General features: G+C 48.4%; 1 protein-coding gene across 9 annotated transcripts in view; it reads left to right on the top strand.

Annotated features, from left to right (window-relative positions):
- Window positions 1-21,269, top strand: part of MAP2K5 (mitogen-activated protein kinase kinase 5) — a 273,162-nt gene extending 251,893 nt beyond the window's left edge. For all 9 annotated transcript variants that reach the window (XM_047863399.1, XM_047863400.1, XM_047863398.1 and 6 more), the window contains one exon: window positions 20,827-21,269. Coding sequence is in view for 5 of the 9 variants with exons in the window: in XM_047863395.1 (XP_047719351.1) it covers window positions 20,827-20,931 (105 nt within the window). In the remaining 4 variants the exon portion in view is untranslated. The remainder of the gene's footprint in view (window positions 1-20,826) is intronic.
- The last annotated feature ends 949 nt before the right edge of the window (window positions 21,270-22,218 follow it).

The raw sequence follows: 22,218 nt of genomic DNA, 5'->3' as shown, positions 1-22,218 counted from the left end.
CCTAACTGTAGGCTTTAACTGCATTGTCTGTCATATATTTAAACTGTTTACTAATCAACATTTTAATTACAGTGTGAGCTGGCAGACCCTAGGACAAATAAAATCTCACATTTTAAAATCTTGCCACAAAGTCTGTTATCCGAAAATCACAAGACTGTTACTGGGAAGAATGGAGGAGTGAGAAACCAGAGAGCAAACTTTCTGGGGCAATGGGGAGACTTGCCACAGACAGTCCTAGGGCGTGGGGCTGCCCGGATACTTTCCGGGCCCCAACTCTCACCTCGCGGCTCTGCTGGTCTGAGGAGGCTGCCTCTCCACGGATCTGCAGCTGGGTTTCCTTTGAAGTTGATTCGTGTTTAATTAGGGAAATACTTCCCTTCGTGTGTTTGAGCCCCAGTTGCCAAGCATTATTTACTTGAACACTGTGTAGCCCTAGCGTCCCTATGCACACCCCCTTTTATGGTATGGAGAGAAGATACTTCCTGACATTTGATTGGGCCTTGGCCAGAGTCAGTAGCCTCTTTGCCTTGCCTTCTCTCCCCTTCCCCCCCACCCCCGCCAACATCCTCGATCCCTGCTGGGTTAGGCAAACTGTCCCCACTCAGGAAGGTGGCTGTGGGCTGCATCAGTCTCTATTTTACAAATATTCTCTGTCTCTACTAAAAGTAAACAGGAAGAGGGCCACCTTGAACAAGTCATCACACACCCTCAAAACGCCAGTCCCCGCTTCGTGGAAAGGGGGTAATAGTGACTAACTTACCGTTTCGGTTTTTGTGAAAATCCGGACAAAATGAAACACATAGAGCAGATAACATAGTAAAGAGGCTCCCCAAAGTGTTTGCTCCTACCCTCATCATTTATTTTCTAAAACTAGTTAATGCTTAAAAGTTTAAATTTCGCTTAAAATTTCCAGTAGGACAGGAGAATATATAGTAAGAAGTCTGTCCTCTTCCAGCCCCTAGCAGGGTCCCCAGCCTCGCTCTCCAGGGTTAAACAGTGTTAATAGTAGTTTCTCTTGTTACTGTTCCACACCTTGCATTTTCACTTAATATATCTATCTTTAGAATCTTTCCATATCATATAAAAGTCTACCTCGTTCTTTTTTTTTAATGTTTATTTATTTACTTTTGGGAGACAGAGCGCAAGCGGGGGAGGGGCAGAGAAAGGGAGACACAGAATCCGAAGCAGGCTCCAGACTCTGAGCTGTCAGCACAGAGCCCTATGCGGGGCTTGAACTCACAAACCGCGAGATCATGACCTGAGCTGAAGTCGGAAGCTCAACCGATTGAGCCAACCAGAGGCCCCTTACCTCGTTCTTTTTAATGGCTGCGTGGTATTCCATAATACGGATGTACCATATTTCTTTAACCAGGACCCTGTCATAGAACATTTTGACCATTTCCGGATCTTTGCTGTTAGGATGGTGACCGTCTCCATACACATCTTTGTATAGGGGGTATGGGAATGCCAGTTCCCCTCACCTGTGCTGATGCTGAAATTATCAGACTTTAATCATTGCCAATCTGATCAGTGGTAAACAGTTGTTTTACTTTGCATTCTTTTATTAAGTATGAAATTGAACACTTTTTTCCCTTGCATTTATTGGCCATTTGTGATATTTTTCACACACTTCACCCCATTTTCCTGTTGGATAGGTTGTCTCTTCGTCATGTTTTTGAGCCTTGATTGCCCCATCTGAAAAGCAAGGAAGATAGACATACTGTCTCTGGGCCCCTTTCTGCCTCCCTAGTGTGGGATCCAGGATCCAGGCTGTCCTTTGGGCAGCTTTTATGCTAACAAAGGTACCCATCTGATCATGACCTTGCTGAGCCAGCACTGAGGGGTGAACTTCAAGAGGGTCGTTTCCTTCTTTTGTTTAGTTGTGTGTCTTCCTCTCTTAAAAAAGCAGACTTGGAAATTACAAGGCAGAGCTAGGATTGAACTTCCTTTAAAGCTGCCTGTAGACATCAGGAATATTTATTTTCTCTATTTGTTTTAAGCCTGGGAAGACTGTGTGGTTTTCTCAACACTGTCCTGATGGAGCCCTGACCAGCAAGCGTGCAATGCCCCTAGCCCTAATGTGCCATTAATGATAGGTTAATGTACAGTATAATGTTTTTGGGACTACGGGTTCATTACACTTCTGAGTGTGAGGTCTTTCCACAGAGCGCCCAAGGTCCCATTGCATTATATCATGCCATAAAAATACCCTTTTCATATCACACACTAATAAACTGTATTTGAAATGCTGTCTGAGGGCACTGCCGTCTTGTCTATAGGCTGTGCACGAGTGCAACAGTTGGGATGCCTTTTTTCTATTTTGTATTTTAGTTACACGGAATTCTGAACCCAGGGAAGTCTGCTCATTCTTGGTTTAAACGAGGAAGTGAGTCAGGACTTCAGGCCTGAGGCTCAGGGGAGGGGCTGCCCAGTGAGTGGTGAGGGTCCTTAATACATTCTTCCTTACTGGAGAATTAGCAAGGTCCACAATTCTCCCTTGCCCGTCCATCCACAAGGTGTGCAGCTGTCAGGAGAGCTGGTCTAGTGTCTTCCACACTTAGCACTGAGCATACGTTAGGTGTTATAAAACTTTCCTTAGGAAAGAAGTGTGATAAGTACCGACAAGTTGAGGTCATAGATCACTGTGACCACACACCCTTTTCCATGATGGCCTCTGTGCTAGGAAGGTCACACACAGCCTTCCTCTGAGGTCGCTGCTCTTCTCCTTATTTTATAGAAGACAAGGTTCACACAACTGGGGGGAGTGGGGGGAGCTGCACTGTGGAGCATGAGACTTGCAGTCTCCTAAGAGCCACAGGTAAATGACCTGTGGGCACAGACACCAGCACTGTCACCACCTGAGACCTCAGAGTTTGCATTTGGGCCGGGCGAGCACCGTCTTTTCAAACACACATAATCCCAGAGCTCTAGGCATCCATACCTTCCTGTGAGTTGGTTTAATCAGGTGGTTTTCTTCTCAGCAGTTAGCTGGCAGCAGAGGCAATTTTGAACTTGGGACCCTGGAAAAGGAGACTCTTCCACATCGGAAAGAGAAAGGACATCAGAATTTAGGGATGAGGCCAAGACTGGGATCAGAGGGCTCGAAATCACCTATTGCATACTTTTATCCAGGGCAGACCATAGGGTGCGCGCTTTTGTTGCGGGCTGCGGGTTCTACCAGCGGTCAGGTGTGGGGTGACATGGGAGGTCTGAGCACCTGGGTTCCAGCCATCCCTGAGACTTGAGCCGCCAGAAGTCCTTACTGCCTCAGAGCTCCGTTGTCCTTGCTTATAAACAGGCTGACATCTACTTCTCCAGCGAGAGATGGTACGAAATAACGTGCAGGAAAGCACCTAATTAGGGCCTGGTACAGGGTAAGCGCTCACAATGGTCCCGATTACATTGCTTCTATTCCCATATTCTAACAAAAGGGACAGGCTTTGGAGCTGATGTCCGGTTTACATCTCCACTAAGTCAGTCAAATCACTTAACTCTGAAACTTTTGAATCCACAAATTGGAGGTAAAAACAGTAATGTCATCCAGCTCCCTCCTGGGGGTGGTTGTGACACTGGAATTCAGATAATGAGCTTGAAAGCACTTTGTGGAATGAAAAACCCTGCTCAAATGCTGGTATCTGCAAATATATGTATTTCTCTGTCTAAATCAACATATTCAGACTGGGTTATCTTTGAATAAATATCCTTATAGCAGAACTAGTAAGGGCAGCTATTAAAAGGCCTCACTGCTCTCTCCCCCTCAGCACAAGGGAGCATGTCACCACAGAAACGTAGACTTAGAAGAGCACAAAGCACAAGAAAGGGCAATTATTCTGTCCCACGTCTTCATGACAATGGAGCAGTGGGACGAGCAATGTCTGTGTTCCCCTGAGTTAGTGAGAGGAGAAACCAGCATGGGCTCAAGGTAGACAATACCGCTTAGGAACAGTGGTTGGAAGATCAAGGGACCATGTTGAATGGGTTGAGTTGGTCCGGAAAGTCAAGAAGATGATGGAGAGAAAAAAATCTGACGTTGCTGAGACCATTCTGCAAAAGGCTGAACCTTTTGGCTGTAGGCAAAGTCCCCTTAATTGTTAGGAGAAGAGTATTTAAGTTTCAAAGATAATTAGTTTTTCTTTTTAAGGGCTGTAGAGTTGGACTGAACCTTTTGTTTTCAGATGTGGGGACTTCGGAACACTTACATCAACCTCTCAGGGGTTAAATCTGTCTTTAGGGCTACCAAGACTTGAAAAATGTTACTGTGTATCATGAAAACCAGAAGTGACAAGTTCATTTAAAAAGCCTGGTTTGTCATTGTTTATCTAATTTTCAGAGTTGACACAGAAAATTAAACCAGCTGACACTCACTCTCTGACCATCTCCCTGGCTCATTTCCCTGGTCCTTTCCTACCTGACCTTTCCAAGTACAAAATGCTCCACACCCCCCAAATATAAAACTTCCCACTGAGTTTCCAAGTTGTCCTGCAGTCATTCCAAGATTCTGTCATAGGATGTCATCCCTAATGTTATTAAAAAAACAGGATGAGGTTATAAATCTGCTCTCCTGAAGTATTTCCTTTTTCCCCTCCGCTATGACCATAAATCTTAGAAGTAATCAAACTCTCTGCAAAGGAAGCTGAGATAAACTTGGGCCCTGAGTAGCCCCATATGCCTTTACTGAATTCAGACGATCTGACAGCTTACCTGCCCCCATGACATCACAGGTTGCTGCAGAAAGGTGCTGGGCAGAGGGGGTGCTTTCCCCGTGTTCAGTACTGACGTTCTAAAGCTCAGAGGTCAGCACCACATCAATTGGTGAATGAGCTGCTCAGTATAAGGAAACTATCCAGACAACCGAAGCTCTTTCTTTATAAAATCAAAGCTTTAAAAAAAGATTATGCACAAGAGGTCTTCCGAAATGTATTCTGCACTTCCTTATCCTCTTAAGCAGATTATGCACATCAGGATTTCTCTTTTTAAAAGAATTTCTGTAGGTCGTTGTTGTGACCATCGCCTATTCACTGTGTGCTGCTGTGTCAGTGTCTCCTAACACGTGTAGGGCCATTTGTCCGCGCCCTGAGCGACCTCAAGCTGGTTTTCTGTTTTTGTTGTGTAGTGTTGCTAATTGATGTCACTTCTTACTCCTGTCCTTGTTCTTCCCTCCAGCAGCCCTCCCCTCTTTCTCTGCCATTTGGCTATTTCTTTTGTGCTTCAGATTGGGAAACCAGATACTAAGCTTGTTAGCATTAAGTCCAAAGTATAAAAAAATTGGCTTGACTAAAGGTTTGAGTGACCAGCTAAATGTGATCAAGTTGTAGTTGAACTTCCCAATTCTTTGTTTTAGATGAGGGTGTCCAATAACCATGACCTGTCGATATGTAAAGTGTTTTAGGTTTGAAAACAGGCTGTTTCAGTAAGTAGGAAGTCTACCGCTTGATAATGTTGCATATAAATGTCCATGATTGAAACAGTATGACCACCTCACTCTTGAATCAATAATTAGGGTAGACTTCAAACTGTTGAAGTTTTGTTATTTTCTGAAGGGACCACATAAGCCATGGTGTTGCCCAAGGAAGGGCTGTGTTCTTAAAACCATATTTAATGTCAGGTGCCTAGAAGCCTTTCAGTACATCTATATGGAATTTGATTGAATGAAAGTCTCCTCGTAAACTGGAACTGGAGCGTAAGTGCCAGGAGAAGCAAGCTGGTAACTAAATAACTTTGTCCTTCTTAACAGTGAAAATAGACCTGGTTTCATAAGGCTCTGCAGTGAAGGCCGCCAGCTTATTTGTAAACAGATGAAGTGCGCTCCCTTAGTCATTCATTGTGAGCATGACCAACGACACTGCCTCAGAAAACACAGACCACACCGTTCACCGCCACAGAAAACGCATTTCAGGCTTCCGTACATTTAATTTTCTTCAACATTACCTTGCAAACCACAGTAAATCAATAACAGAATAGTTAAGTACCACAGGTTCTTTGTGTTTTGTTTTAGAAAATATTGCTCAAGGCTAAAAGTGGGTTCTATTGATGATTTTTATTTGCTGCTGGGACACAGAATGATCAGAATTTTCAAATGGCTTGCTTCTTTTTTTTTTGTGGCTTTCCTTTAAAAACGAAAAAGAGGCGGGAAAAAAAAGAGGTGCAGTTTCAAATGGAAAACATCGGTTGCTGATAGCAGAAACTATAGAGTGACTGGTCATTTTCAATCCTGTATTTTATAGGCTAGGCCTGATAGCTTTGGCCTTTGTCGTGCTCTTACTTCAAATTTTCCAAAAGGGTTGCCCCAGCCAGTCCCCTGGGCTCCCCCACACTCACCCCAGTAGTAACCCATTCCATTGAATTGAGCGAGGCTCAGTTAACTCGAGGGCATCGCAGCTGAAAACACTAAAAATGATGGCGCTTCAGTTAAAGTTACATACCCAGATTTTTGACAACCAGTGTCTTCAGCACTTTTCTTGCCGCTATGTTTTTTGTTGATTTGGTAGCATCAGAAATTTTCCACTTTAGGCCCAGGCTTCATGTAAATGGTTGTTTATCCTGATTAAAAAGTTAGAAAAGCTGCAAGTAAGATGGATTTCAGGAAATAGCAGCCCTGACTTCATTGGATGCTACTTGAAATAAGATGAGACAATGGATAGGAAGTTCTTTTTTTTTTTTTTTTAAGTTTATTTATTTTGATGGGGGAGGGACAGAGAGAGAGAGAGAGAGAGAGAGAGAGAGAGAGAGAGAGAGACTCCTAATCAGGCTCCACGCTGTCAGCATGGAGCCCAACTTGGGGATCAGTCTCACAAACCGTGAAATCATGACCTGAGCCAAAACTAAGAGTTGGACGCTTAACTGACTGAGCCGCCCAGCACCCCAGGAATTTCTTTTAAAAGTAAAAAGTGTGATACCAGGTCTCAGAACCCATGACCCACCTGCGAGGGTGATGCTTTGCCAGGGTTCTTTGGCACCTCCCAGTCACCACCATTATCACTCTTCCCACCTCCTCCCCCCCATATATCCACCCATATCCCCGCCCCCTCTGTCTGCTACTGGGTCATCTTCACTCTGCATTTTCAAATATGTTGGCCTCATATCCTTCATATATAATGTCCTTATTTTTTTTTCTGGATTTGTGGTTATGTATCCTCTTTTCATTCCTGATGATGTTTGTTTGTGCCTTTATCAATTTCATCAGAGGTTAGTCTGCTGTACTAATTGCTTAATATGTTATTTTTTAATGTTTATTTATTTAATTTTGAGGGTGGGAGACAGGGAGGGAGAGATGGAATCCTAAGCAGGTTCCACACGGTCAGCACAGAGCCCAACGTGGGGCTTGAACTCACAAACCATGAGATCATGACCTGAGCTGAAATCAAGAGTCGGATGCTTAACTGAGCCACCCAGGCCCCCTGTTTTACTAGTTTTTTAAAGGACCAGTACTTTACTGAATTAATCATCTCTTTGATAGCTTTCTATTTAATCCCTTTGTGTTCTTATTATTTGCTGTCTTATGTTTTCTTTGGATTTACTTTTTGTTCTGTTTATAATTTTATATTCTTTTGACACTTAGTTCATAAATTTCCAATCTTTTCCCCCCAATCCACCCATATAATGCTGTCAGTTGCCTTCTAATAATTATTTTAGCTGTATCCCACAAAAACGTATGTGTAGTGTTTCTACTGTCAGTCAGTTCTAAGTAATTTCTAATTTCAATTAGGAAAATTTTGACCCATGAATTATTTAGAAGCATTTTTTTTTATTTGCAAATACTCAGGTGTTTTGCTCTCTTTTGATTGTTACCTACTTTTCATGCACCACCGGTCAGCGTCCATAGTTGGTGTAATATCAGACCTGTATTTGTTGAGACTCCCTTATTACATGGTTGATTTTTCTCCCTGTGTTCCCTCTTTGCTTGAAAGCAATGTGTATCCTCTCATTCTTGAATGCAATGTCCTCTTTACATCCTGTAGATCAAATGTGTGAATTGTGTGACTCAAATACCTTGTGGCCTAATTTTCTACCTGTTTTCTCTCTCAGTTACTAGGAGAGCTTTGCTAAAATCTTCCTCTGTTCTTGGGCTTTGTCAGTTTCTCCCTGCAGTTCTCTCAGTGTTTGCTTTAAGGCAGTGACGGTAGGGTACCTATGCCAAAATACCATATCATCATTTCAGAGTGTTTCTTTTACCTTTATGTGAAAGGTCTCAAATATATTTTGCTTTAAGTTTTCTTTTTGTCTGCTATTTATAAACCTAGGCTTTCTTCTTTTGGTTTGTGTGTGTCTGCTGTGTGTTTTTCTCTGCCTTTGTTCTCATTTCTGTGCTCTGGTGTTGTAAATGAATCTCTGCATTTTGTTGTTGGTGTGTTTAATATCATCCTACTTTCTTAATTAATCGTTTATATGTATTGCTTATTGGTATGCTTGAATTTTTTTCTAATATCCTATTTTGTACTTTCTACACTACTTTTTTTGACTTATTTTTCCCCACTCTGTTGGGGGTTTTGTTTCTTTTCCTCTTACTCTTTCCATTTGTTTAGAAATTACATTCCATTTCTAGCCTCTCATTGATTATCCCTAAATTTTTTATCTAATTTAGCAAAGCCTAAGGTTAGTTACTAAATATACACTCCCAAACAAGGGTATTCAGCTTTAGGCTCAATGCCTTACCTTTACAGTAGGTAGAATTAGTTTCGGTTGCATATGATTAAAAAAACAAAACAAAACAAAAAAACAAAACAGCAACTTAAAGAAGACCACAGGGTATTCTCCCTCACGTAAAAGAAGGCAGGAAGGGGATGCCTGGGTGGCTCAGTCGGTTGGGCATCCGACTTCGGCTCAGGTCACGATCTCGCGGTATGTGAGTTTGAGCCCCACGTTGGGCTCTGTGCTGACTGCTCAGAGCCTGGAGCCTGTTTCGGATTCTGTGTCTCCCTCTCTCTCTGACCCTCCCCCATTCATGCTCTGTCTCTCTCTGTCTCAAAAATAAATAAATGTTAAAAAAAATGTTTTTAATAAAAAAAAATAAAAAATAAATAAAAAAAAAAAGAAGGCAGGAAGCAGGGTGCCCAGACTGGGTGTGCCAGCTCTTTCCATTTTACTAGCCAAGGGGAATTTGAGCTCCAGCCAGCAGGAGTGAGAAGGGGTGGTAGAAAAGCTTGCCCCTTCTTTTCAGGACAGTCCTAGGAATTGGCACACAGCATACGTGCTCACAGGGCATTGGCCAAAAGTAGCTGCGAAGGAGGCAGGGCGTGCAGTTGCTTTGCCGGGTATGTGTTCCTCATTAAAATCAGGGTTTGTATCGTGAAGGAGGAAGAGAGAAGGGCTATTGAGAGACAGCCAGCACTCTCTGCCATAGCCCTTCTCCCCCCAGATATAAGGACCTTACAGGTGTCTCATCAGTTCCTTCTTACATGTCGCCACAGTCCAGGATTTCATTGTCATCTTGTTTTCAGATCCTTAAGACCAGCCATCACTATCATTGTCATTTTATATATAATCAGTGCTTATTTAGATTTATCCCTGTGTTCACCACTTCTTTGTTCCTTGTTCCTATTGCATTGTGCTCCCTCCATTAGGAGCTCTGTCCAAGAGTGTCTGGGAGTGTTAAAACTATTGAGTTTTTGTTTAGGATTGCCTTCACTTTGCCCTAATTTTTGATTGTTAGTTTAATCGGATTTGACCATTTTTCCCATGACCTTAAAGATCCTCTGTTGTCCCCTGGCTTCTAGTCTTGCTGGCAGAATCTGCTGACTGCCTAATTGCCACCTTTTGTAGGCAATACGTCTCTATCCCTGGTTGCTTTTAACATCTCTGGGCTTGGTATTCTGCAGTTTCCCTACAATTTGTCTAGGTGTAGATTTCCTTATATTTATCCTACTTGGAGATCATTGTGATTTTTTTTTTTAATCTGAGAATTCCTGTCTTTCATTGGTTCCCCAAATTTTTCAGCTGTCTCTGGATATTGCTCCAACCCCACATGTCCAGTCTCGTCTTGTCTTGGTCTGTTTTCTGGGCCTTTCTCTTTCACGTTAAGAAGTAGCCTATATAGGGGCGCCTGGGTGGCGCAGTCGGTTAAGCGTCCTACTTCAGCCAGGTCACGATCTCGCGGTCCGTGAGTTCGAGCCCCGCGTCAAGCTCTGGGCTGATGGCTCAGAGCCTGGAGGCTGTTTCTGATTCTGTGTCTCCCTCTCTCTCTGCCCCTCCCCCGTTCATGCTCTGTCTCTCTCTGTCCCAAAAATAAATAAACGTTGAAAAAAAATTTTTTTTTAAAAAGTAGCCTATATATATATATACATATATGTGTGTGTGTGTGTGTGTGTGTGTATGCCTATATATATATATATATATATATATATATATATAGGCATACACACACACACACACACACACACACACTGTGCTGTCTGTAATTTTCTCAGACCATCCTTCTAGCTTACTAAGTCTCTCTTCAGCTGTATCCAGTCTGCTGTCTGGCTCATCTATACACAGTTTCTTTTTTTTTTTCCAGTGACTGTATGTTTTATTTCTATAAGTTACATTTAATTCTTTTTCAAATCTCTGTTCTCTTTCTCATAATATCTTGTTCTTTTCTTAGTACTTCAATTTCTTTTTGTATGTCTTTAGTCTTTCCAAATGTATGCTTTTCATTACATTTCCCAATTATTTTTCTATTACCTCAGTTCTGAGAACTCTCATCTTCCCGTGTGTGTTTTGTCTTCTCATTTTGGTCCACGGCGAATTAGTGCCTCACATGCTTTGGAATTTTTACTGTAAGCTCATACTGAGTGGAGTTTGTTACTGTGGATATTCTTGAATTTCAGAATGATTGCCCAAGAATGGTTTTTTCATATGCTTCTGACAGACATTCCAGAGTATCACTAGATCAAGATCAACATTCTGTTAGTTTATCAACCTGGGGTTCTCAGACTACAGAGGTAGTATATTGGGCCCCAACTACACAAGGCTCCACCCCATTTTTATATTTCTTGGGTGACTCTACTCAGAGCCACCTTATGGTCCCCTATGCTGATGTGTAGACTTTTTATAGCTCACCCCTTCTGTAGTCTCAGCTTTGTTCAGGGTCTCTGGGCCAGCCCTCTGGGGGACCTTGTCTCCTGTTTCTGCTTAGTTATTCACACTTGCCAGGACAACATTCCTGGAACCAGTAGCCCCCGTAAAGCCACGAGACTTCCACTCACTTAAAATTCTGGTTTTCAGTTCCCTCTTCATTGTTAGCATTTGTGGATTCCCTTTCTTTCTTATGAGTTAAGCTATGCCTTTTAAAACTGTTCCATTTTATCTGCCAGGGTGAGGGCCACGTAAAAGGAAGGCTTTAAGGCTGTCTTTGTCTCTCATCGTCTCTTCATTGACTGTTAGAATCACTCCAAACATACTGAGCTCCCCCTGTGTACCAGAAATTGTGCTGGTTCTCATTGCCTACCTCCTGCCTTTTGTACACTCACAAGCTACATCACACATACACACATGAGCACATGCACACACCCATCAAAGGTCCCCAAACAAACATCGAATCTCAAGCGGTAAGAAAAAAAAGGGGCGCGAGAAAATCCAGCCTTCTGAGCATTGAGGCTTTCAACCTCCACCACCACACAGCTGTCATCCCAAAAGACAAACCTTAAACATCAAGAAATCGGTAAATGGTCCCATATTCACTGCTTGGACCTGTTACGCATTCAGCCTCTCAGGCAAGAGTCCTCAGCATTATTGGAGCAAGACCCCCCATTCTCCCTCTGGTACCCTCTGATCCCGACTCCTCTGGGCATCTGCCCACCCTTAAATTGCCTGGGGAGCCGGCATCCTATCCCCAGCCCTATCTGAGTTCCCTACCAGACAGCCACCACAGCCCCCCTTAAATGGGCCAGAGGCACCATTCTGCCACTCACATGGGCCAGCTTCCTCTGACACAGACTCAGGAGTGCTGGCATCCTGCATGTTTACCCCCCTCACCATGGCCCTCTGAAGTCACCCTGTGCCCTGTCCCTGTACCACACCGTACAGGCCCTAGAATGACTCATGGAGACCTCTGGAAACATCTTGTTCTCTCGATGGGCCATTTTCTGACCAATTACTCTGTGTAGGAGCACATAGATCTGCTCAGATGAAAGGTGGAGAGCTCCTTGACCCCCTTAGCTGTTTGTGTATAGTGTAGGATGGCTAGAGGTAAGCAATTTGCTGCTAATAATTGAATATTTGGGGAGGAACATCTATTTCTGTAGCAATTGTGAAGAATAAACTCAGGAAGGTTGATTGAAATGGCATGTCACAGCTGCACACTGTTTCTTAGGTCTTAAACGAAAATGAAGGGCTGGAAGGGTCCCCTCTCACCCCCACCCAGGGAGAAGCTTTAGAAATTAGAGGCTGAGAAAGCACATTCTAGAAAGTCAGGCTAGGTAAACAGGCGGATTCCACACTAGCTGTACAGAAACCAGGCTCACACCCTCATCTTGCGGCTGTACCCCCAAAGTGTTCTATGCAGAGGAGTAATAACCACCCCTCACACTGCCTGCCTGTGTCTGTGGGCTGGCGATCTTGTTTGGCCCTTATTTTAACCCACCCCAAGAGGAAGAGAGTGCAGTGGTATTGGGCGGGAGTGAGGAGGTCAGCAAACATGGTCCTTATCTTCAAAACCAGCTGGGAAACAGGACTCAGGAAATGGTGGAAAGCAAGTATCAGCTTTACTTCTATGAAGACCTGGATTAAAGGATGTGTTTATTACCTTGTGGCCCCAGTGGCCTTGCTGGGAATTTACTGAGTCCCAGGGGTGAGCAACCTCAGGCCTCTCCAATAAGAGGTCAGACCAGAACACACCCTTCCGGTGGGCAGGAGACCCCTGAGCTCATGACGCTCAGTCCTTCCTCCCAGTGTCGCCATTCCTTCTCCGTGGGGGCAAGGTTCAGGAAAGTAGTAACAACAGAAGTCCTTCTGGTGGAATGATGAAGCCTGGAGAATGGAGTCCCCCCCCCCGCCCCCCCATATTAGTCTCTCCTCTACAGTCAGGCGATCGTGGCCCTTCCCAAGCCATCACTCTGGGACAACAAGAGAAGGTTTGCTGACTCTTTGTACAGGGCTCCTTGCGCTACCCCGCACAGGGACGAGAGGATTTCTATTGAGGTACCTCAGCTCTTCCCTGCTGAGTCCCTCATGGGTCTCCCCTCCAGCCACCTCTCTCCCCAGCTCCCCCTGGTGACCAGCCTGGCATGCCCGGCCTGAAAGGCAGAGTTGACCCCAGGGGTGATTATGACTTATTATGTCATGTAATTAATAGTATAAAGTCTGCCCGCTGCCCTGCCACTTGTCAGCAGGTGCACAGACATCAGACATCTGTGCATCCTTTTATAAGTCATTCCCCTCTCTAAGCTGAACTTCTCTCCTCAGTAAGTAGGGATTCGATATGTAGTTTTGAACCTTTAGCAGTGGAATGCTTTTCATGATGTAAAATTAACGCAGGATCTCAATATAGAAAAGAGGGTGGTTTTTCCAGCATAAATGTATTAGTATTCATTGTTGACACTTCTTTATAAAGTCATTTATGAGACCTCTCTTGAAGAACACAAAAATCTGAGAGCTGGGCTCGTAGGTGACAGTTACAATGTTATTGCCATCAGCTTTCAGTTTCTCTCTGCTCTTGTCTCAGTAGCACGGAATCACGGAAACCCTCATTTCCCCGGCTGCCTGCTCAACTTAGGCGTCAGTTAAACCCATAGAGAAGCTTTAAAAAAGGAGGAGCAGAAAACTTTTATTTCGAACCTTAGTCATTGCGAGTAACCAGCAACGGTTCATATGAGTTGCTTTTCAAAATCTGTAGGTCAGACAAGAGGTACTCAGAACTTACTGGAACCGACACCATCAGAAACTCAGAGCAGCCTTGACCCTCTCCCCCTTGCTGGGCCTCGCGTGGCAGTCTCTGGGCAGACATACCTCATGGGCTCCGTGCACCTGGCTCCCGTGTGCCACTCACACAGCCCAATGGATCATTACAGTGTGAGTGGACATCACAGCCCTGAGTGTGTTCCAAGGCCAGTGCACCAGAACAGCCCCTCCTAGTTGTCAACCCACAGATAAGAAGTTAAGTAATATGCACCGATCTGACAAGCAGACTGACTTTCCTCCAAGAGCTGCAAAAAAAAAAAGCTAACAGCAGTCCGTGGTGATGGATTGCCAGTATTCGGTGTGACACGTTGACTTAAGCATCCGACTGCGTATGTTATTTTTTAATTACGAATATAGTGAAAATATTTCTTAACAACTTGAATGAAACATGTAGAAGCCCCAACACACCTCACATCCTGCGGCCCCACTGGTCTCTGAGGTCCCGTCTACCACTCCTCCACTATTGCTGAGAAGAGACTAAAGCATTAGCCCTGCCATTAGGGCTGGAACCGTGAAGGCACGTGCAGAGAGCCTTCAGGCAAGGCTTGCGGGCCCAGCAAAGAAAGGTGGAGTGCTGGGCAGTGTGTTGACGTTGGGGCCCCTGAAGCCTCTCAGGTCACCCCTTACAGGCCCCACCTAATCCCAAGACTGCCCCTGCCAGCCCACCCAAGCAGCCTTTACTTGGTTTAGACTTGGCTGAAGTGTAACTGGGCTGGGCCTGCTTGTTTCAGCAGGCTCATGGGTCCCCGGAATTCTCTTCCATGCAGCTTCCTTGGTGGGAGAGGAGTGCCTGGTGGTCGGGGGCTCACCCTGTGGGAAGGGAGTCCTGTGGTCCAGAGAGGCCCCCCCTAGAGTCTAGAGCAGCCTCGGCTTGTGGAGCCTTCTTGGTAGGCCTTCCCACCCCAGCCTGTGATGCGTCTCAGCCTGGCATCAGGTTCCTGGGGAGATGCCATAACTTACCAGTCAATCCAACTCCCTTTTCTTGGCGGCTGCTGTGCGATTAGTATTGCCTTGCTTTTGAGTGGTTTCTATCCTAACAGTCTATCCTAGACTATCCTAACAGTCTAGTGTTAGGATAAAGTGGGTTCAAATGATGGTAACACATAGCAGAGCAAGTGTGTTCTCTAGAGAGGTCAGGACGAAGGTGTTTGCACAGTTCTGTCTGGGAGAGGTGGCATTTTTTGAGAGGAGACACAAAGGCCCCATAGAGTGAGATCTCCAGTTTGGAGTCCAGCCTGCTGTTGGACATCCTGTTTTTGATTGTTCTTTCTGTTTACCTCTAGGGTCTGGTCTCTGTAGCCCTGGAAAGTTTCCAGACACTGGACCTTAGTTTTCCTGCTTCTCTGGAGCCTAGACCCAAGGAGAAGGAATGGAGAAGCAGGGAAGCTGGGGTTATCAAATAGACCATCCAGCTTCTGCTCTGAGGGCAGGCTGGCCTATAGGGTGGATGCCACCATCTTCCAGCTCTGGCACTGATAACAAAGGACAACACAATGGCTGAGGGCATGGGCTCTGGAGACAACACTGTATTGAAGCTGTATGGCCTTGGGCAGGTTCCTCAATCTCTCTGTGCTTTAGTTTCCTCATCTATAAAGTGGAGATACTATTAATGCTTAGAGTTGCTGATTATTAAGTAAACTATTTGAATAGAAGTGCCTAACACATTGAACTTTGAACAGGGGAGGGACACATATGCCTTTTTGGCACCCTAACTGCAGTTACCAGTTAAAAACCACTTATTGAGGGGCACCTGGGTGGTTCAGTCAGCTGAGTGTCTGATTTTTTTTTTTAATGTTTATTTATTTTTGAGAGAGAGAGCATGAGCAGGGGAGGGGCAGACAGAGAGGGAGACACAGAATCTGAAGCAGGCTCCGGGCTTCAAGCTGTCAGCACAGAGCCCAATGCAGGGCTCGAACTCACAAACTGCGAGATCATGACCTGAGCTAAATAAAGTCTCACATTTAGCTGACTAAGCCACCCAGGCACCCTTGATTTCAGTTCTGGTCATTATCTCAGGGTCATGGGATCGACCCCCATCGGGCTCCTGCTTAAGATTCTCTCTCCCTCTGCCCCTCTCCCCCTTTCTCTCTCTGTAAAATAAAAATAAATAAAAAATAAATCACCTATCGAGCACCTATGAAGTACAAGATACTCTTTTTAAAAAGTAGAAATTTAGAGCTCACTGTGCCTGACCTCTACGAGCACAGAAGTTGATGTCCTCTATGACAGAAGAGAGTCTTAGATGCAGATCCCAAGTCTGCTACTTTCTAGTTCTATGACCTTGACCCATGTCACATTTCTTGGCACCTCAGTTTCTTTTGTCTGTAAATGAGGGTGTTGGGAGGGTTCAAGGCCATGTGCAGATGTAAGGCAGCCAGAAGGCGCATAGCAAGTGCTTGACGAGTAGATGCACACATACACAATACGCAGTGACTTTGTCGTGCCACAGGCCTGCTACTAATTGAGGGCCTACTATGTGCCGGCATTGCAGCCACACCTGCATATTATTAAAGGATTCAAATGCACAATGCTCTTTAGGAAATTACACAAGAGAACAAAGTGTGAAGACTCAAATGGGTAAATTCTCATTTGGGCAGAAAGTCAAAACCCAGCTAAGGGCAGAGCGTGAGAAGTCCAGACGCCTGAGCCTCAGGCAGGATTTACCCCCACTGCAGGCTCGGGGCCTCCATTTCCCACCCACACAGTGGGCACACTAACCACCCCCTGGCTCCCTGCCACCCACTGTCTCCCTTCCCCCTTGGCAGAGGGCAGAGTGCTGCCCGCGTGGGAGGGTCTCTGGAGCGCCCCGCTGTCAGGAAGGCATCTCATCACAATGAAACCGATGGGAAAAAAGCAGGGACATTGTTACAGAGGCAGAGAGTTACACTCTGGCAAAACACCGGTCACTCTGCCGAGTTGAAGGAGCAGGAACAACTACAGTTCCTCTTCCTGAGCTGTTAGTTTCCACCTGCTCCCCGAGCTGCACCAGCACGATCCCTTCTCAGCCCCAAGCGGCCGCGTCTGCACCAGGCAACACCAGCCGTCTTTGGCTGCCATTGGCTCGTCCCTCTCACTCCCCCCCCCCCACGTCCCACTTTTGGGGTCATCCTACCTCTTGCAGTCCCATCCTTTTGCCTTCATTGTGCCTCCATTTTCTGTGGCGAAGTTTGTGGACCATAATACTTCAACGCTCACCAGTGTAATTGTTACAATTGGCCCTGAGAGAATCCAGGAAATGAGAGTGGCTCCCACCGCTGGTGACAAGGCCAGCAAGACCAGCCGCAGTCCCCGCCTGGCACACGCCCTGCCAGCCCCTGCAGAGTGGCTGCTAACATACTTTCTGGCTGGAGGACAGAGGTCCGGGTGCCTGGGCCGGCCACCTTGGCGGGGACGGGGCAGGATGCCCCCGACAAGCTGCGTGCAGGTCGCTTTGCTGACCTCGGACAGGTCCCCGAGTGTCTGTTGCTTCATCTGGAAGGTGGGTGCACATAGCTTTGTGCACCTCCAGAGTAAGCATGATTTTTGTAGGAAAATCAGGACCAAAGCCCTTGGTGAGTGCCCGGTACAGCGCACTTATCCACAGTGCTGGACTCAGTGTTATTTAGGGTGTAGCTTCCATCCAGCTCCAGCGTCTGGCCTTGCCTGGACTCCTAGAGCATCTGGCTATGCCAGCATCTGCCCAGGCCTGTCTGGAGCCACCTGGGAACCAGGCACTTCAGTGGCTGAGTGATTCTCTTGCTTTTCCCAGAACTGTCCATCGAATTTTGTTTGCTCGTTAAACTCATGAGGAGTTCCTGCATCACACATGTCATGGGGCTGGAGAAGGGTCGCTGTATTATAAAGAGGAAGTACCCGGGTCACAGGGGACATAGTCCAGCCCTGAGACACACCAGCACAGAAACCAGAAGACTGGAGTTCAGCGCCAGCACTTAACCAGACACTTCCCTCCCTGGGCCTCAGTTTCCTCTTCTGTAAAATGGGATGATGGCATTCCCTGCTTCCCCACACAGGCTGATGGGGATAGGGGGAGTCGAGTGAGAGTGACCTGCCACCATGGCAGAGCAAGCACTCTCCCAGTGCGTCCAAGGGGCAGTGCTGATGGAGGTCAGGACCTGGGGCAGTTCAGGCTCACAGCCTGAGGCCCACCTTTGTCTAGGAGGGACTGAATCGTGACAGAGATGAGGTGAGGGGGATCGCGATCTGGGTGTTGATTCTCCCACTTCTGTACACCCCAGGTCAGCCTAGGAGAACCCCAGATGATGGGCCTGGGTTACAGAGACTTGTGGTCCAGCCCCAGCTCCGGGAGCCCAGGCATGTCAGCCACGAGCCAGCGGCCTCCATTGCCTCACCTGTACAGTGGAGATCATAGCGCCCACCTATGACTCAGTGCCTCTCGCACGAACCGTGAGGTGCTCACGGGCCCTGCGAGCAGAGCTGCCTCCAGGCCCCCGGGAACGCGGCCCCCCGGTCCACTGCTGCTCTCTGTGCTCTCATTTCCTACACACCGGCTCTCTTGGTATGTTCACAACTACGGTGGCCCACACTGCCAACAGCTCCCGAGTTCACACGTCGCAGGCCCGGATGGGTCTCCCCTTCCGTGTCCGTCTGTCTCTGTCCTCTCTGCCTCCCTCTATGATTCCTCCACTCATCTCCCCCCCCCCCGCCCCAGCCAGTCAGCGGCAGCTGGGGACAAGACCACTTGTCCAGGTCACTCCCTTCAGGCTGGGGTAAAGCATCAGGGATCCATGGGACGCGAGAGTCACCTCCCAGCCGAGGAGGGCGGGAAAGGGGCAAAGTCTCTGCCAGAGCCACCGCCTCCCCCTTGCGCCTCCCAGGGCACTTGGGCAAATGCTTCCCTGCAGTGCGGCCATCAGCCTGCCCGCAACTGAAGGAATGCCTCCACTCTCCCCTCCTGCAGTTCCGCTCTGCTTGTTCCCGAACAGATGATAACAGAGATGGAGCATATGGGCCCCAAAGTCACCGGGCATTCTGGGAAAGTGACACTGTGCTACCCCAGGCTTGGGGGGAGGGGGCCCATCGGCTCCTGAGCACAGCTTCTCCCTTTGTTCTTCACAAGGGCGCAAGGTCGTCTCTCCTGAGCCTCCAGAAAAGGAAATGTGGACACTCGGACTTCAGGAAGAATTCCGTCTATTTAGGCAGCGACTTAGGAAGGCGGGTGTGGGGTAGGCGTATATGCAGGGGGGAGAACTCCGAATGGGGGCCAAGATAGAGGCCCTCCTGGGCCTCTCCTGCCTCAGCCCCCAACCCAGGTCTGCGCTGCCTGCGGGACACCAACCCAAGCTGGCCTCCCACTCTTTTTACCCAGCAGCAGCCCACAAGGGGCACCTGCTCCCTCGGCCGCCCCACAGGTGTGTTGGGAGCCCCATGGAATGTCTCAAGCAGATCACAGGAGGCGCCTGACTGGGCTCCAGGCCGCGCTCCGTGATGGCCTGGGTGAGTCCCTGCCCCGGGGTGGGGGTCCTTGGCACCCTCTAAGCTGAGTGTCTTCCCTCCCTGCACCCCCACCGGTGTTCTGTATGTCTCTGAGCCAGACCATGAAGGATGCTCCTGGGGACGGTTTTCCTTGCCTGAATTGGGAAAGCCAGCAAAGGGGATGTGACATCAGTCCAGGGTAAGGAAGCCTCGATGATCTTCCTTCCTGTCCCCAGAGACATCTCAGGTCTGACCAGGCAACCCCATTCCCTCCCCTGGCCTGGTCTTGGGTCACTCCTGCAGACACTGGGGTCTGGACACCCAGGGCATCGCGCCCTGGGCCCACATCCCTCCTGGCCACATGATGAGCTCATTTTAAGGCAGCTTGGAGCTTCAAACGTGTGGCCAGCGGCTGGCTACCCCCAGGGCTGCAGGTCAGGACTGGGGTATATTGGGAAAGCAGTGCTGGGAGCCCAGGTCACACCAGTGGGGAGGTGAGGGGGGCCCAAGAAGGACTCAGAAAGCTGGAGGGTGCAGGGGAGCTGGATCTGGAAGACTGCAGGGGAGGGAGAGGAGGAGGTGGGGGGCAGGGAAGGAAGCAAGGAGCCTCCCCCACCTCTGCCCACCCACTGTGGCTCCCTGGGTCTCTGGCTATGTTTTTGGTAGAGGAGGAAGCTGCCTATGTGTGTTCTTTAGCAAAGAAGCCAGTTGGTAAGGAGGAGGGAAGAGCATGCCTTTCAGTTTTCCTTTCACCTTTGGCCTGTGATCAAGGTGACTCTTTGACTGCCACTACTTTTTTCTGACCTTCCCTGGGAACTCCTAGGAGGCCATAAGATTGTGAGTGTGAATCTTGATTCCTCAGGACCGCACGGGAAGGGACTGGCTAAATATAACCTGGCCTGCCTATGGGCTAAGTAGGTTAGAGCCCCAGACAGGCCATGCAGAGACAGTACCGGCCCCTCCAAAGTCAAGCCCCCAACTTGTCACCAGGAAGCAGAGTGATCTGCACCCACCAGCATATTGCTCCTTCCCCTGGTACACTGGCCTTCCCTCCACTCGCGCACTGGGACTTGTTCAGAGAGCCTTAGACAAAGAACACTAGAAGGGATTGGCGTAGCTTCAGACGAGAGGATCCTCTGATCTGTGGGCAGCAGCTGGACTGGGACACTGGAAACCCGGGAGCCAGGCGTTGGCCGGCCAGCTGTTGGAGTGGTGTGGGTGATGTGGGGCCAGGCAGTGTGGACATGGGACAGGCCCTCACCCGAGGGCAGCTTTCAGGAGAAAGTAGGCGAGCACCAGGCAGAATCTGAGCCGCACAGTGAGCGAGTGCTGCAGACAGACATGTCACCTCCCCGCCACCAGCCTCAGTCAGCGAGCTGAGAAATGGGTTCGTAGCTGTCCTCCTTATCTCACAGGGCTAGTGCGGAGAAGAAAAGGGTCTAGGCTGAGAACAGGCCTTGCTGAGTGTAATGAAGCAGTCTGGGGAATGCGTGTCACAGCCTCTCCTCCCCTCCACAGGGCCACCCGTTCATCATGCAGTTCAATGACGGAAATGCCACCGTGGTGTCCATGTGGGTGTGCAGGGCACTGGAAGAGAGGCGGAATCAACAGGGGCCCCCATGACGCCACAGAGGGGCGCTGAAAGCCCAGGACTGGTCACCAAGGGGACAGCCTACCTGTTGCGCCCCATTTGCTGTCTGCACCGGAAGAGCTTTGCTGGGCCCGGCTTCCCTGCTCTCACCTTCAACTCCGCCGGCAGATGGGCTAGCATAGGGAGTCCTCAAGAGTGGCCAGCCCTTGCCCTTCCTGGTCTGGAGGCACTGACTGGGGGTGGGCAGAGGGGTGGGGGCATCAAGAATGGAGGCTCCTGTGCCCCTGCCCCTCTTTTTCCTAACCTTTTTCTTTGTAAAGGGTCAGGCCCTGTCAGCGTCACTGATGGGAATAAAGATATTACTGCTTTGTGGTTGCCTCCCCACATGCGGGTGGTACTGTGGGGGGTGGGGGAGGGTCCTCCACTCAGCTGCCCTTCCCCAGGCACCTGCAGGCACCCCAAGTGCTTCCAGATGTTCTATGAGGAGGCCCACAGCCCAGCCCATTTGACAGACAAAAGACTGAGGCATGGGGGTCCCCAGACCAAGTCCCGTGGAAGGAGTAGCTGAGCCAGCAATAGATCCAGACCCCCAGGACCCCCGTAGTGTGCTCCTTGCCAGACTGGCTTTTGTCCTACTCTCTATCCCACCGGCTTCAACACCTTGATCTGTCCTGGGGCAGTGGGTGAGGAGGGAGCAGGAGACCAGGAGTCAGAAAAAGGCCCTGAGTGGCTCCGAGAGGCCCTTCTCCCATCTCCCACTCCCACGCCCCACCTCCGGCTCCACTAGCAAGCTGCCCATCACTGCCTCTGACCCCACACCCTGCGAACCTCACTCATCTCGGGCCATTCACAGCCATCCTCTCCGGGAATCTTCCTGCCCAGGTAAGTGTGGTTACCCCCATTTTACAGGCAAGGAACTGAGACTCAGAGAGGCCTGGGTTTCCGCTTGCAGGTCAGAGTGGCATCTCCCACACGCAAAAGCAGATTCCTGACGCCACACACACATTCAGAGCCACCTCCACCACTTTCCCGTCCCAGTAAATGGCACCTCTGTACTCCCAGCACCCAAGCTAACATGCTGGCACTTGGCCTTGACTCCTTTCTCCTTCACACCCCACATCCAGCCCACCTGGAAGACTGTTGTCTTTACCTTCAAAATGTATCAATTCCACCACTCCTGTCCTTACCCCAGGCCCCACACCTGGACCCCTGCAACAGCCTCCCACCATGCTCCCCACTCCCACCTGCCCCTGCAGTCTGTTTGCCACACGGCCACTGGAGGGAGTCAGTGAAAACAAGGGGGATCACTGCCCTCTCCT

This window comes from Prionailurus viverrinus, chromosome B3 (assembly GCF_022837055.1).
Source record: "Prionailurus viverrinus isolate Anna chromosome B3, UM_Priviv_1.0, whole genome shotgun sequence".
Lineage (NCBI taxonomy): Eukaryota > Metazoa > Chordata > Mammalia > Carnivora > Felidae > Prionailurus > Prionailurus viverrinus.
The sequence above is the reverse complement of the archived record's forward strand: the minus strand, read 5'-3'. Positions and strand labels throughout refer to the sequence as shown.